Source organism: Chaetodon auriga, chromosome 3, assembly GCF_051107435.1.
Source record: "Chaetodon auriga isolate fChaAug3 chromosome 3, fChaAug3.hap1, whole genome shotgun sequence".
Taxonomy (NCBI): domain Eukaryota; kingdom Metazoa; phylum Chordata; class Actinopteri; order Chaetodontiformes; family Chaetodontidae; genus Chaetodon; species Chaetodon auriga.
The window spans coordinates 5,776,214-5,792,469 of NC_135076.1; the positions used below are offsets into that span (position 1 = coordinate 5,776,214).

The following is a 16,256-nucleotide window of genomic DNA, read 5'->3' on the forward strand; positions in this document are numbered from 1 at the left end:
ATGTCCACACAAGTCTTAAAGAGTCCACATGCTAGTTATACTGAGCATCACAAAATAAACATGACTTTTAATTCCTGCACGCGTGACACCTCAAATAACTCCTCCAACTTAGCAACTCTGTCTGATATCGACAAGGTAAAGTGGCATGGGAAGAAGATTATCCATCTTTACTGAGGACCATGGATCAGAGCGCTAATGTCCATACTCCTGTTGTCCCGTTTACCAGTCTGAACCGCCACATATGACAAAATGGGGCATTCTTATGTGTTTATGTTACCTGGTGCAGACAGCCACCTTGTCTGGGTCGTGGATGTAGGTACAGCTGTTGCCACGGTTACACTTGCCAAAGCGGTTGTAGTACATGCAGTACTGTTTCTGCTGCTTCTTCTGACGAGCATGTCTGATTATGGCAAGGCTCCGTTGGACCGCACGGCTTGTTTCACAAAACACAGGCAAAGCACAGGTATCAACAAATCAATAATAAGCAGTTTGTGGTAACTAGACAGGTCAAAGTATATATGATTGGAGTTTTAACTCTCAACCCTGACAGGAGCTTTGGGCAAAAAAATATATCCAGCATATGCTAATTTTTATTTTAAAAGATTACATCTGTCTTTACACTCCTCAGTTGACAGTGATGAAAGGCAGTTAATATCAGGAAAAGAGGGGGGAGGGAGAGGGGAGGATCAAATGCAAAAGTCTTGGCTGGATTTGATTTCATGATGGTGCTGTATGAGGAGAGCCAGCGGGGAGAAACGGGCTGGTGGTGTGAAGAGCTTACCTGGCTAAATGACGAGTGCTGGAAGGTCGGTGGGAAGCAGGAATCATGGATGAGACCTGGGTGGTGCTGAAAGACCTCCCTAAATGTAGAGAAAAGGAGCACATGAGCAACTTAAATTAAATTTAAAGGAATCCTGTGTTCAATTTTCAGTTTAATCGAGCACATGATGTCCACAGTAATTGCAGTCCCTGCCTTCTCATGTCAGTGTCCAGACTCAATAAGGTCCACCCAAACACAACAGCAGGTGCACCATTTAAGTGGTAAACAATGTACACAAATAAAAAATGCACAAATATTTGGTTTACATAGAAAGGCATAATGTGGTCCTATAGGTTTTGTTTTCTCAGACTTGTGGAGAATTTCATAGAATTTGCACATCTCATAATTTTTTTCCTCTTAATATTCTACAATATTAAAAATAATCACATTTTGTCCTTGTTTTAGTTTATTGACATTCCACATAGATAACGAATACAAGTTGAAAATGTTTGTGTTATTGGAGTGGCACTGGTTCACCATGTACTTAATGTCACTTAATGAATCACATACCTGTTGGGGGTAGTTAGTGAAGCATTAATGAAGTTGCCCATAAGTATTGACAGTATGTTGGAGTTTATCTTTAATTCATCAAAGTTCTATATAACAGCAAGCATATAAACATCATTTTGAACATATATATGCTTCTTGCTCCCATAAAAAAAGCACAAGTACGAGAACAAACCTTATCTTTACTCATCTGCTGCTGTTAAGAGCTTTTCACTTTCAGACACATTACACTTTGCCTATATTAACAGAACCAACGTCCAGGAGCAGTTTGTCTACATCCTACAATGCATTAACTCCTCCTAAATGACTTATGTTGTCAAATGTTACCAGAATATTACAAGCAATTTGTTTTGCATGGTGATGAAGACACAGATACATACTTGAAAGGAGAGTGGAAGTTGGTTTTCGTCTTTATTTTGATTTATTCATCTTTTTTTAAACGCATTCATCTTGTGTGCCCCGGTGGTGTGATTTTACATAAGTCTTATGTCAACTGAAAAAAATGCTTTTATTGCTATTCATGTCAGATATGACACTACTGAAGCTGTCTGAGTGTGTGTTTGTACAGCCAGATGCAACAACAACCTGATATGTGCCTGGTTATTTATACTTTGGTGGTTTGACACATTGGTGCCAAAGCCAAACGTGACGTCCAGCTCTGTTTGAGAACATCATAAACAGTATGTACCCAATGCACTCCACAAACACTGGAGGGAAAGGTGTAGGTGTGTGTGTGTGTGTGTGTGTGTGTGTGTGTGTGTGTGTGTGTGTGTGTGTGTGTGTAAGAGTTGTTTGAGGCCATGAGAGGAGTGGAGAAGAGGACAAGGAGGCAAAGGGATTGATGTTACTGATCTCATTCAGACCTCTAATTTTGGAACTTTTTTGGCTGTTAAGGCTCTCATCAAGTGTTTGCCCTGGTGTGATTTAAGCAGAGCAGAATTACAGGCCAGTGGCTCCAGACCAGGAATAAATGTGAAACTCGCAGTGGGAAGATGTGAGACCACAACTACTGCTGCGGAGACACCTGAGGCGTGTTTCTGGAGGCAGGCAGGAATATGCGTGTTGGGATGCCGGTCACGAGTTTAACAGAATGGAGCTCTTCAATTTCACCTGCAGCTGTAGTTGCTACAGAATGTGTATAAGAGAGAAGGAGGTAGAGGCAGATCCGGGCTTTAATCTGCACCGTCCAGTTCTCCAGACCCTCCCCCTCGTTGCTCTGACAGATGACAACTTTATTATTTCAGATGGCAAATCCGGCCAGCTCCCCTAAGTCTATTAGAGAGCATGTGGACGGAGCTGCAGCCACAAACATGAATAAACACTTCTTTGTCACCTCGAGGAGCACACAAGCTCACTGCCCTGTACTTGCAATCCATGTTCTGACATGAGCTGGGTATCAAACTTCAGTACATTTTTTGGTACTGACTGAAATCAAGGGTGCAAGCTGGTGACGGCTCTTACACTAACCAGCACACTGTGGGTGTGTAAGAAATACCAGGGGTGGATGGGAAAAAAATTCACAGGATGAAGTCGATTCACGACACGACAGAATATATGTTGTGCCTACTTGCAGATGACTTGGATGAGATGTCAACCTCCCCCAACCCTGACAAAAATATAGATTTTTTTTGCAGATCTACACAATTCAAGATGATGACTTGATGTAAAAATGGCGAGTTTCACACCCCTGTGAAATATGTCTGTAGCACTGACTATGGAATGTGATGAATTATCAAATGTTGGTATTAATATTTTTATTACTTGATTAGAAAGTTGCTGATTTAGAAATTTTGCAAATTTGAGACGGTGCTTTATTTTGAACAGCTGTTTCTGTGTAGCAAACATTAAATCATTTTTGTGTCTTTTGTTGAATGGAATAAGGATTTTGTAGAAAAATCGCATTTCTAAAAAAGACATTGAAAAAGGGAGTTTTGGTGTAATACCGGGTGTCATATTAGCAACAGTATTAAAAACATCAAATCATACCCAGCCACAGGCTTGGATGTGCAAACTTGTGATCTATGTATTTACACTACCCAACAACATCTGATCCCTTTGATTTGATGTCATTTTACTACAACTACAATTTAAATTGATGCACACATAGATTCAAACACATTCAAATTCAGATCAGTATGGATTCCAACACTTCAGCATTTCATCACTGTAAGTAAATGATGAAGAGTGAGTCATTATCTACACATTCAGTCAGTTCCATTCATCTGAAAATGTTGAGTTAAAAAAACAAATATGCCTCCTTGATTTTCTGTCTATTTGTCTGCATCTGATAAAAGGCCCATAAGACTTATGAATTACCTTTGACAGCAGGAGGGAGGTGAACATTTCTCAAGTGACTCTGCAGCTCTGGTATTAGCTTGTAAAAGTCAACAGAATCGCGACAGCTTCACAGCTGCATTCTGTTTTGTAGTGCGAATCTTCTCATACATTGGACTCAAAGTGCAAGGTCTGGAATGAGTTTTTTGAATAATAATAAAATCTATTTTATCTACCTGGCTGCAATGATACAGACTTGTGCTGAGCCAGCCACAGATGAGGATGCACCCACTCGCACTGTGGTCCCAACCAGCAGCAGTCTAATACATACTGTGATACTTAATACTGTATCATAATACACCTCAGCCTCTCTCTACGGGTCAGAGGGAATACATCACTTACTGTGAGGTCATGGAGACAAATTTCTGAAAAAAAAAAAAAACTATGATCTTCTGGTGGCTTTGAACAAACTTCAGTCAAACATTCATAAAGTGTGATTTCTCTTGATAATGAACGAACTAGCTGGAACTGTCACATGTCAACCATGGGACTGCACAAAATCTGGACAGTATATTGTCAGAGTTTTACATTCCAGTGACAGTACCTGTTCTGTTGATCGACATGTTGGATGCTACAGTGCGGGACAGCTTATTGGCTGACACCCGGTACAGGGAACCATGAATCCAGCACATGCCGCTTCCTCTCCAGTGCTGAGTGGCTGGCGGGTGTCTGTAGTGGGGAGCTCGCAGACGGCTCTGAAGGAAACTCCTAAGAGGAGGAGGGACAGAAACAGAAAAACACAGACATACAGGTGAAATATGGGATAAGTACACATCTTTGGAAGTCATCATGACATGAACTTCAACTTATATATTCCTTAAAGGATCATTGTGTTTTATTACAGCTTGAAACGATTAGAATTATCTGTTAAGTTCAGTGTACAAACTGTGTGAAATTCTCAGTCGTTCTCTGAGCTGGAATGATATTATCTGCTCATCCCTCCCTCAGTTCCACCCCTCTTTTGCCTATCTTCCCTCAAGCTCTTCCACTATATCTCCCCTCCTCACTTTACGTTTCCCATCCTCGAGTCTCCCCTCCTCCCTCCCTCCCTCCCTCCCTCCCTCCCATGTCACAGCACTCTGTTAAATTGCTCCTCTAATGGAAAGGACGGCAGTGTGGAAATGGAGAGAATTGAAAAGAGGAGAGGAGGAAATCAATGAGATAATAGGCAGGGCAGGGGGCCAGGGCAGCGAGGTTGGCCCCTACACTGGAGCGTAGAGACCACACACACACTCTCTCACACACACACAGTATCACAACACACTCCTACAGTATGTACAGTACGCACAATCACAGGCCTTTACACACACATGCTCACCATTCAGAAGTCAGTCAGTGTACTTGTGTATGTGTGTGTGGCGGCTGTACGTGCGAGCCTGCAGTGTGTATGGGGCTGCTGGGTGGTGGTGGGGCGGTGCAGGGGTTATGGCGATAAATTGCGCTGTCCTGTCACTTCTATTTGGGGCGGATTGGGGCTGGTGTGCAGGGTGCCGCTGGAGGTAATTTGCTGCCGTATTTCAGATGGGCTGAAAATGGGTTTAGAGCGAGAGTTCATGCCTCCCATTACAGAGAAAAGAGAGGGTTACCCCGAATGCACGCCGCGCACAAAACAACTGACACGGACGCTTAACACGCTGCAGCCGGCGGAGAGCTGCTGCACTGCTGCATATAAGAAAAAAAACGGAGCAAATCTCAGCCATCATCTGCGTTCACGTACACGGTCTACCTGACTGCAAGCCATAACTCAGCGGCACAGACACTCAGTTTCACTGATACAAGATCAGTGGCTGCCCTACACAGGGCAACTGCAGCCAGGGGAGCTGTAATGGAGGCTAATGTTGGAGCGCTGACTGCCACCCAGGGAGGCTTAAACAAGGACCGGGCGGCCTGGGGAGCCACAGTGGAGGTTAATGGGGATATGACATGAACAGTTAACACCGACGACAGTTAACCCTGACACAGGGCTGCAGCCAGGGGGGTAACCGGGGATGTAACACCCAGTGTGTTAGGATGTTTCCCCACAGGGTTCACATGTGTCTGAACCTCACAGGCTCACATTTGTGTTTCCCACAGTTTAAAATGATATGATTACTACTATTTCAAATATATACCAATCTGTGGTATATTAAGGTATTATTATTGATATTGCTGCTGGAAAATGATGATGGGACAGCTTTTCATGTTCCTGTTTAACATGTTTACCATGAATTATATCTCTGCAAAGCTACACATAAACATCCCCGATGCATCTTCAGATCCACACAAAGAAGAGTTTTACAGGTAACTGTGTGCCACAGAGGCTTGCAGAGGAGCCAACGAGCACCTCTCAAATCTCAGAAACGTGCTGCACAGCCCTGTACAACAAACGAGCCGAATGGATAATCCAACTTCATGTTAAGAGCAAAGGTTGAAAATGGAACACTGAACTGAACGGAACGTGTTAGTATAAAAGTATAAAAGAAAACAGCCACTCATGCATGTTCAATTTGGTGCAGACAGAGAAGCATGTTCCAGCCTGGAGGCTTTTTGGATCACTCTGCCATTGAAATGCCTCCTCTTTTGGCACAGTTTGGTGTAAACAAGAAAACGGGACCAGTAAGGTGAAATGGCAGGTATGCATGGCAGCAATGAATGTTATTCTCAGCTCATATATCAGCGAGTTATTTTATATATCTTTTTTTCTGGCAAATAGAACAATAATGTCACTAATGTCATCATGACACATGGATAAGAATTTTCTTCCTGTTTGGGGTAAAGACTGTGTTAGACCACCTGGTTAAGGTGGAAAACCTACAACGTGGGTTCAGAAAGTGTGGTCAAGTCACCAAACCTATGGCTGACCTGAAACTAAATACAGACTAAGCTGCTCGTGTCCAAGCACTGTTAACGGGCAGTCATCAGCATAGATTTGATACAACCGTGAACATATAAGTGTTTTTATCCAGTTGACCTTTTCAGCCAATGAGCGCTGCAGGGCTCATTTGTGTAGAAATGAAGCTCTCAGACTTTTAGAGTTAACTGTACAGTTAACTGTTAACTATGTGACTGAACATACAGACGTGTGGCTGAGTTTCACCCTCAGGCCAAACAACATTAGCGAGAACAGCCTCTGCAGGAGCAGATTACTTTTACAATGAGGTAATCTGTCTGTAATGAGGGGAGGGAAGGGAGAACAAAAGCAAACCGTGTAACATAAGAATCAAATCAATAAAAATCATCTTTAAAATCATTTAAAAAGGAACAGGTGTTTTTTTTCTCTCTCTCTGTCAAAACAGGTCACTCATACTGACAAACCCATGCGGAATTATCACAACTTTTAACCTCTTTTCAGAGCAAAATACGATCGATAAGGCCGCTCTAAGGTACCTGCCCAGCACCACAGACAACATTGAACCAGCTGGTGAAGAAAGTAAAGAGAAACATAAAGAAGTCAATGAAAATGTGCAGGGCAGTCTAAGCACGCTCTACTGCTTTGGCTCTGTACTAGGAGAAAATGAAAGAAAATAACATTTATGAGGCCAAAGCATTGACTTTCAGCTTAAAGGGTGTTTGAGGGTGTTGCCATCTAAATTTGTAGATGAAGTAAACATCCATAGTGGCTGAACTGTCTCAGACTCGCGGTGCTTTTAATACACCAGTCTCACTAGTTTTTGAACAACTCAGAACATCTTCAAGTAACAGCTGAACTTCAGCACATTATCAAGAGCCACAAATATGCGTCAGCTATGTCTATATTTTTTCATTCTTTATTTTTTAGCAGGACAGAAAAATAACATTAAAACTTAAAGATTACCTCCTGTGGTCTTGACTAAGCATTGCACTGTGTTTGTGTGTTCATAATTAATTAATCCGTAGAAAAGACTTAATTATATAGCTGTCTGGTCTATAAAATGACAATAAAAAACGTACCCAGTGCCCAAAGTTAGGTCGTCAAATGTCTTTCTCCCAAAAGTCAAATACCCAAATAGATTCAAATTGTAATTATAAAAAAGAGAAAAGAAAATCTCACACTGGAGAAGCTTGAACCACAGAATGGTCAGCGTTCGACTGGCTAAAATGGTTCATTAACTAATTGTTTCAGCCCTGAAGGAAGCAATTTCTGTAGTTTATATTCATTAAGTTGTGTTGTAAAACATAAAGGCAGTGACTGGAGGTCACAGTAAAGGAACATTAACTCCCCAAAAAGAAAGGTAGAAATATGTTGAGAAAAGGAGGAAATTCAGGAGGGGGCAAGGGCACGCACAAACTCCCCTGTGACCACTGAGTGTGTGTGTGTGTGTGTGTGTGTGTGTGTGTGTGTGTGTGTGTGTGTGTGGACAGGCAGGTGTGTGCACGTGCACTGCACTGACCATGCGATGCACAGATAAAGGAGAGCGCGATTCAGCACTACCGGGGCTGTTGATGAATGATCCGACTTTTGTTTTAGTGACAGGGAAGAATTTGGAGGGTCGCGCGACTGCTCAGAATAATGCTGCCCTTGTCTATTTGTCTGCAACCCAAGCATTAGTAAGCTCATATTGGGAAACAGTTACCCTTGAAACAGAGCGCAGCAGAAACAGTCATCTGGCTAATTCCAACAGGAAGGACTGCTGCCCTCCTCTACACACTTAAAGGAAACCAAAGCAGTGTCATTATGCATCACAATGCCATCAAATCCAACTTAAAGGGAACTGACTATAATGAACAAAATTCTCTTTTAGGGTAGAAAATAACATTAAGAAGTAACCCAGAGAGTATTTGTGTCGAAGACAGCGTGAGCAGCAACAGAAGAGGATCATAACACACAACTGTAGGTGACTGGTGGATGACTAATGTGATAAGTAATGAGTAAATGAATGAATTGGGGTATAAAAGGCAATGAATGAGGGAGTGAATGCGGGAAAAGAAGGAGAGAAGTGAAGAAGAGGGAGCACGGCTTCACTTTATTGCCTAGTCTCTTACATCCTGTGCTGATCGATACTGAAGCACTAAAGGAGATGAGCGCCTGGACCTAGTGTGTGTGTGTGTGTGCGTGTGTGTGTGTGTGTGTGTGTGTGTGTGTGGATCTGGGGTCCTCAACTAGATTTGTCCAAGGGCCAGAACTTTTCTGAGCAGACACTGTGGGGGCTGGAGATTTATTAAAAAAAATACAAAAAATAATAACAAATATTTTTTTGTAATCCTGTATCAGTATGAACAGGCTCCTAAAAAAAGGAAAATCCATAATAACTAGATACTGAACTAGAAAATGCTCTCAGACCTCCATCAAGGAGGAGTCAGTGCTCAGTACAAAACCTGCAGTTCAACTACCAATGAAAAAGTCCTGATCTCAACTAAAAACTCCTCTTCATGATCGCAGAAAGCAAACAATAATAGTCAGTTTGGCCAATGAAAACAAACTCAAGTGACGCCTCTTGCGTTGAATAGACAAGCTCAGTGATTCTCTGACAGCTCTGGAGTTTCCTCCAATAATCCGACCAGTGCTTTGCTGTCAGCTCCAGTGAATGTTCAGCCTGGGAGCTGAACCTTTTGACAGTGCGCCTACGAGTACAGAGGGAGAATAATCCGACTCTAGAATGAGTGAACTATGAATTACGGACATTTTGGCTCGTTGCCAGGTGTTGGCAAGCTTAACGACAATCACTCTGAGGTTGGACTGGACCTCTTCCACTGGTGAGTGCTGTTAGATGCGCACATTTTCTGAATCCATTAATATTCTGCGGGCTGGATGGGAAGCTTTGGTGGGCAGTATGTGGCCCACAGGCCGCCTGTTGATGACCAGTGATGTGTAGATGCTCAAATATAGTTAAGTGTCATGTTGGAGGCATTAAGTCATTATGTCAGAAGAAGATAAATGGCAAGAAGAAGCTAAAGAAATAAGGATAAAAACTTGATTAATTCAACCAGACAGTCATGTGTGGGACGTGACAAGAAAGTCGCACCATGTCTTATTGAATACAAAGCAAGAAAAAAAACAAAAAAACAGCAACAGAGCGAATGCATGGATATAGAAAATTAAAGAAGGGACAGCGGAGGGAGGATGTGAGGGAGATGAAGGGAGGGCTGGGCGGTAATTTATCCTCCAGTGTTCATGCTTTATGGCTTTCTTAATTCAACTCCTGCTACTATTAATGGAGTTAATGTTGAGATTATATCTATTTTCTGGTGGCGGGGGTTGAAATACTGCAGCCGATTCCCCCACCCCTTCAAACTGCTGCCCAGCACTAAATCACCTGCCACGCTCGTTATGGCTGAAAACAGGTAAGAGCAAGGCCTGCTGGGTACGGAGAACCTCTCTTCCTGTGGGCCTAAGAGACGGTTGAGAGGGTTAGACTGTGAGGTTGGTGAGTGGCGTGAAAATGTGCGACTAATTATTTTCCTCTTCGATGTTTGATTTGATTGATCTTGATCCGTCTTTCCCACAGAGATCTGAGTTCTCTTTGATTATCGTGAAAGAACAGCTTGATTTCTAGTTAACATTATAGGTAACATTTAGAATCCGCACTGGCTTCCCAGCTTGAGGAAATTGGGACCCTTTGACCACCATGCAAGGCTGGGATTTCTTTATAGAAGCACGGCCCTTGAGTGAGGGGTTCAGCCATGAGCAGGCAACAGAGATAAGAGCAGAGAACATATGAGGACAGGGATCAGTGGGTCTGATAGGCCAAAGATGAAGAGCAGCACTCAGTAGTTAAGAGCAGAGAATATGAGCTCATGCTCCACTCAATAGCTTGAAACTGATAAAAGTGGAGTGTCTTTGGAGTTAAACAGATAGGTAAGCGTTAGAAAGGAGTGCATGGGTGGGTGGGTGATCCACTATCCCAGGGGACCCGACCTGTCCCCCTCCCTCCCTACCTCTTTCCTCATTTCTACACACTTGGTGATATTTCACAAGATGTCACGGGGCTCAAATTGAAAATCCCTTGATGAATCAATATTTACTGCAGCAGCTAAATGAATAGTAATAAGTCACCAGAGGCTGAGTCCAGCCACAGTCCAGGCTGCTCCGTCTCACCAAATCTGGATTACACAAATGAAGCCCCCATCACCAACGTGCACACACACACACACACATGCAGAACACAAACGCGCAAAAATGCTGTCGTTACACATTTCAAACAGGACATTTCAACACTCGACGCAGTTTCATTATTTCCTGCTCAGGCATGGCGAAATCTTAAGACCCCATTTGATTTAGATTTTTGGGTGTGACGATTCATTCAGGAGTTGATTATCTTCAGTCTTAATTCAATTAATGGGTGGGGGGGCAACCTTTCAGGCCGTTATTCTCATGCATGATGTGCCAAACTATGCATTACTGTTATATGTCCACTAAATGCAATGTCATAGGTAAGTGGGGAAGCTAACTGGGTCTTGATAAAGATGACTAAACACAAAGAGCAGAGAGGAGTGTGTGAGAGTATGCAGATGATCTACAGTGTTTCCTGTAAATAAGCGTCACTTGAACTACTTTCAACCACAGAAATATCTCCTCTAAAACCTGTTCACAGTGAGCTCTACGCATTCTCTCTGTGCAAACACAAGGAGCGTCTGGAGAGAAACCTTTTAAAGAACCCTTTAAAGAACAACAAATGGATGATTTCCAGGATTCCCATATAAAGTTTTTAGGGATTAAAATATAGAATACTTTCCATTTTCCACAACTTTGATAATCAGTTGTTTTTAATGTGCCAAACATTGACTGGTCCCAGCTTCTTAAATGTGATTTGCTATTACAAAGCAAAAATCCTACTATAAACATTTTCACAATTTTCTGACATTTTATAAACTCAAAAATTAACTCGGCGACACCTCGAATAGACAGAGCCACATTCAGCCCTGTGTAGTTTGGTCTGCATGTGTGTGCGCTCCAGTCTGGTCATACCTCAGCCAGGAAGAGCACCCTGTTAATTCTCTCCACATTAACAGATCATCAAAACTAACCACAACACCCTGTTCAGAGTTTTCACAATCACAGTATGCAAACCCTGCAGGGCAGAAAGCTCAACACCAGCGGCTCGGTCAGCGTCATTGTTGTGTGTCTTTTTCGTGCTGATAAAGCCTCCAATCAGGCATCACCTTAATGTCTGTCACCTGATGATGACCTCCTCATAAACATGAATTAACTCTGCATCCTGAGAGACGATATCACCACAACCAGTCGTATCATACAGACAGAGATCTCCTCACCCTGTACTATTTATACATTTAATACACGAGGCATAAAACAAGACTCCAGATTGTTCTATTTACAAGACTGAAATTATTTGTTGATCAACTGATCAACAAATAATCTCAGAAAAAGAAATGTCTGATGACCAACTAATAATTTATCAAACAAAAACGCTGCTTTTCTCTTTTTTATATCACTGTTAAGTGAATTTTTGGGGGATTTTCAGTGCGATGGACATTTCACTGGGCTAAATTCAATTAAAATCAAACACTTTAGAGATAAAGAATCAAGCTTTGCACAGCTTTTTTGCACTAAAATTCAAGGTACCTAAACCAAAAATTCAAGACTCTCAAAGCCTTTATAATCATATCCAAATTCATTCATTCATTCATCTTCTATACCCGCCTATCCCTTTTGTTACTGTGAATCCCTTTACACACACAGCAGCCAATGTACATTATTGTCAGATTGATTTTTTTTTGTCTGATTTTACCAGCTGTTCATATTGACTTTGACTGTATGTTTTGATCATGATTACTTGATGCTTGCTAATTTCAACGTCAGGAGACAACAAACAGGACGACAGCATTGTCTTATTCCAAATATTAAGAGTTTTAGTTTGTCTGAGTGACTGCATAAACGAAACACCAAAATATGCTGAAAATTAAGGACTTTTCAAGGAGTACAGTATCTTCAATCCAGCATTTTTTTATTTGATATATTTGAGAATTTTCCAAACTTTCGTGACTTTATATGAACCCTGTTGAGTTTAACCAATCCCATAATGAAATTAGTCATTAGTTGCTGTCTTATGTGCAGTCAAGATCCATTGGTGGATTAAAGCTCAAGTAACAATGTGAGAATGATAGAAGAGTGAGTGCTGAGACAGAGGGGAGGAAAGCTAGATAAATGGGAAGGGGAGAAGAAAAAAAAGAGGAGGGAGAGAGATTTTTAATGACATTAAGAAACAGACCCACCCACCCTTCCTCCCTCTCTGTGTCTGTCCTGGGTGGGAAGCTTTCCCTGCTGGTGTACAGTAAATTAATGTGAGGAGCCGGTGGTGTAAATGGTTTATTCTCTGGGTTATCTACTGTGTAAAAATGAGCACCATAAATTTCCAACCTCTTCCACTCATGCTGCACATGACGGTGACATAAGAGACAGGCCGCTGCTCTGCACTGAGGGATACTGGCCATTGAGAAACATTGAAGCCAGACCAGCAGGACGTTCGGGTGTATTTGTCTTTGTTAGCGTGGATTACCTGGCAGACTGGATCCTCTTGGCCCTCCAAGACAGGGCAGGGTTGTAGTGGAGGACGTGTCTGGTGCTGGAGAGGGCCACCATGTTGTCGTTTGTCCTGAACACCCGCTGAAAGCCGGGGCTCCGGTGGGCGGAGGCGGGACCACGGTGGGAGAAGGAGGTGAGACCTGAGGACAGCAAAGTTGACAGATCAGTATGAAAGTCTGCAAATGACAATCTGATCACACACAAACAGAAGCAAGAGTTAAACGTTCAGTCAGTATGTGATCAAACGCACATACACACATCACCGTGAAGGCATAAAACTGTGTACACACACACACACAGCCACACACAAGTTTGTCTGAGGACTCTGGCAGGTGTGCTCTTTAATAAGCTTCACATATAAAAATGAGAGGGAATAACAAAGGCAGAATTTTTATGAGCCTAATAAATCATATCCTCTGTCTCTTTCCTCGTTGCCTTCATCCCTCCTGCCTGGTCTCCCTCTCTCCTCCTCACTTTAAGTCTCATTCATTATATCATTTTACAGATCCATCAGAGAAGAGGCGTGAGAGGAGAAAGATCGGAATAGAAAAAAAAGAGGACTAAGTGTAGTTCTTTATTTATTTATTTATCCGGCTGTGTATCCATCATGTTGTTTTATGATGGCCTATGCTGGATGACACACTCGCACACAGAAGAGAATTTGCATTGCGGCGCGTCTAAGTCCCTGTTCACTTCAGTTTACCAAGATCAAAGACTACATGGGCCAGGAGCGTCTCCATTGGACAAGTTTGTGTCAAATACTTAAAGAAACAGTGAAATGTAACATTTTATATACTTTCCAAGTATAGATCTTGTGGCCCTCCACTAATTGGTCAGTGATCTCTTGGTATACGTCTAATATGTCAACAAAATTCTTTTTGAGCACTTCACTTTTCCTTCCATGTAAAAGCTAAATCCTCTCATCAAATAACACTCAAATCACAAAAGTCCTCATCACCACGTCTTCACAGACACGAACGACGAGCTCAGTGGAAAATGACATTTGTTAAAAGCCTTGTATAAATGAATTTGCCACAAGCTGCACGGTACTTCACGAAAAGGTAGAAGACTTCCACGAGTACAGCCTGAAAAGCAAGATTTAATGCAACATGAATCACCGTGTTCAGCTAAATTATTCCTCCCCCAAAAAACCCTCTTGCATGTCATTATCTGCACTGCCTTCTACCAATCATTCACTGTGGTGGTCAGTGACAGCACTCCGTCTTCCTAATGAGTAAAGAAAAGACAGAGTGAAGAGAGGTGTGAAAGAGGGTAACAAATGAGTTTCTACACTCGGTGAGGAGCTCGTTTCCGACCACCTCTTTCACAAGTCTTTAATGGCCAATTGTCAGGATTGTCGCCGCTTTTAATTAGCGTCCAATAACAAACCATGACCACGAGGGTCGCGGTGACAAACAATAAAATGATTCGATTTCCTCATCTTCACATTCTGGCTTCTCTACCCCCCCACCCCCACCCCCACCCTCGCTCTTCCTCCCCTCAGGCACTGGTTTCATTTGTCAGCCAGGATGCAGCTCTGGATCAGTTGGAGAATTCATCTCAGACAAACATTTACTGTTGAACAAATGGCTGCGAGCTGGGGGGCTGCTGGAATACTGACTGCATGTTCAGGACACACACATGCACACAGACACACACACAATACATCTGCACTACACTACATGTATGTGCTTTATGTGGTTATAATTCCATGCTATAGCAGGCCTATACCATTCTGATTGGCTGGCAGGTTGCCATTACAACTGAGTGACCTGAAATGAAAATCCAGATGACCGTTTTAATCCCTGTCCTGAGCACGAGGTTCGTTCAGCTGCAGAGAGTAACAACCGTCTGCTTGATGCTACATGAGCACGCAATAAGTTTCATTAAAACAAACTTTATCTTGAGTTAAACTGAGTAAAAACCAGTTCAGAACAACACTTATGACAGATGTGGGAACACACTGTGGAAAGAGAAGTCTGACAGTCCAAGAAACATCCAGCTGTGTTTTAAACCAACCCCCAGGTTAACTGAATGCATTTGGAACAGAAAATGAAGATGAACTGTAAAATTACCGCCATTATCGATGACACTAGTTCAACTCTGACCTGTCATACTTTGCTGTTACGGTGCACTCACAGGTTATTTGAGCAATGAGGCATCATTTCCAACATTTCATGTGCACTCAACTTTCCCTTTCACCTGTTTCATACAATCTGCCTGAACTATTATCTTATTTAAAGCCTGATCGTCTTCACTGCTCATGCTTCTTACCCTATTTGACTTGCTTGAAGTAATGTTACTTTTTTCTGTGTTTAGATCTATGTTTGAAAAAAAAGTGTTGGGTTATGAAAGAGGGACCTGGTAAAAAAAAATAAATAAATAAATAAAAAAGCACGAGAGAGTATATGGGTAGGGGTGGGGAGGGGTTTTTACAGGATTAGTTGCCTGGCTTGTAGTCACTTTTTCTCCCACAATCCATCCGTATTGCAGTCAGAGCTATTTGGGCGTCCTGGCAGATGACAAATAGGGCTTGTCAAAGGTGCTGCCACGATTCCCACCCAGCAGCCTCGCACACCCCCCTCACACCCTCCACCCAGGATCCCTGACCTGCACCTCAATATGCCTCTAAACCCTTGTTCCTCGTTCATGACACACGCCGTGTCCATGATGCTGTCACACAGCTGTTCCACCTAGGCTGCTGTTTAATGACATCTATAGTGAGCTGTACTGTTGGTGAGTATCCCTCAGCGTGTGTGTGTGTGTGCGTGTGTGTGTGTGTCAGCAGGGATGGATGGACGGTGTTGCTCTGATTGTAAACCACTGCAGGTTGTGTTGCTTGAGTGGCTCTGCGAGCAATGGGGTCTCAATCTTCCACTACAGGACTATGACCAATGAGCATGTGAACACACACTCATACACAAACACACACTTACTCACATATACACCTGGGGTCTCAATCTTCCCTTAATAGACCTTTGACAGTGGCCTGCCTTGCAATGTAGGGGGAGCGAGCGGAGTGGCGCCCTGTGCTGTGAAGACACCATTTGCAGACGCATGCAGCTCACAGGCTGTCCATTCATCTCTCGCTGACTCGCTGCTGTGAATCCACAGATAATCTACTCCAGTCGCCACACGCTGCACACATCGCTCCTT

General features: G+C 42.7%; 1 protein-coding gene across 1 annotated transcript in view; it reads right to left on the reverse strand.

The window, feature by feature from the left end:
- Window positions 1-16,256, reverse strand: part of zc3h3 (zinc finger CCCH-type containing 3) — a 58,388-nt gene that overhangs the window by 15,712 nt on the left and 26,420 nt on the right. The window contains exons 4-7 of the mRNA XM_076726947.1: window positions 13,075-13,240; window positions 4,206-4,369; window positions 782-860; window positions 278-433 (exon numbers count right to left, since the gene is read on the reverse strand). Of these exons, the coding sequence (XP_076583062.1) occupies window positions 278-433; window positions 782-860; window positions 4,206-4,369; window positions 13,075-13,240 (565 nt within the window). The remainder of the gene's footprint in view (window positions 1-277; window positions 434-781; window positions 861-4,205; window positions 4,370-13,074; window positions 13,241-16,256) is intronic.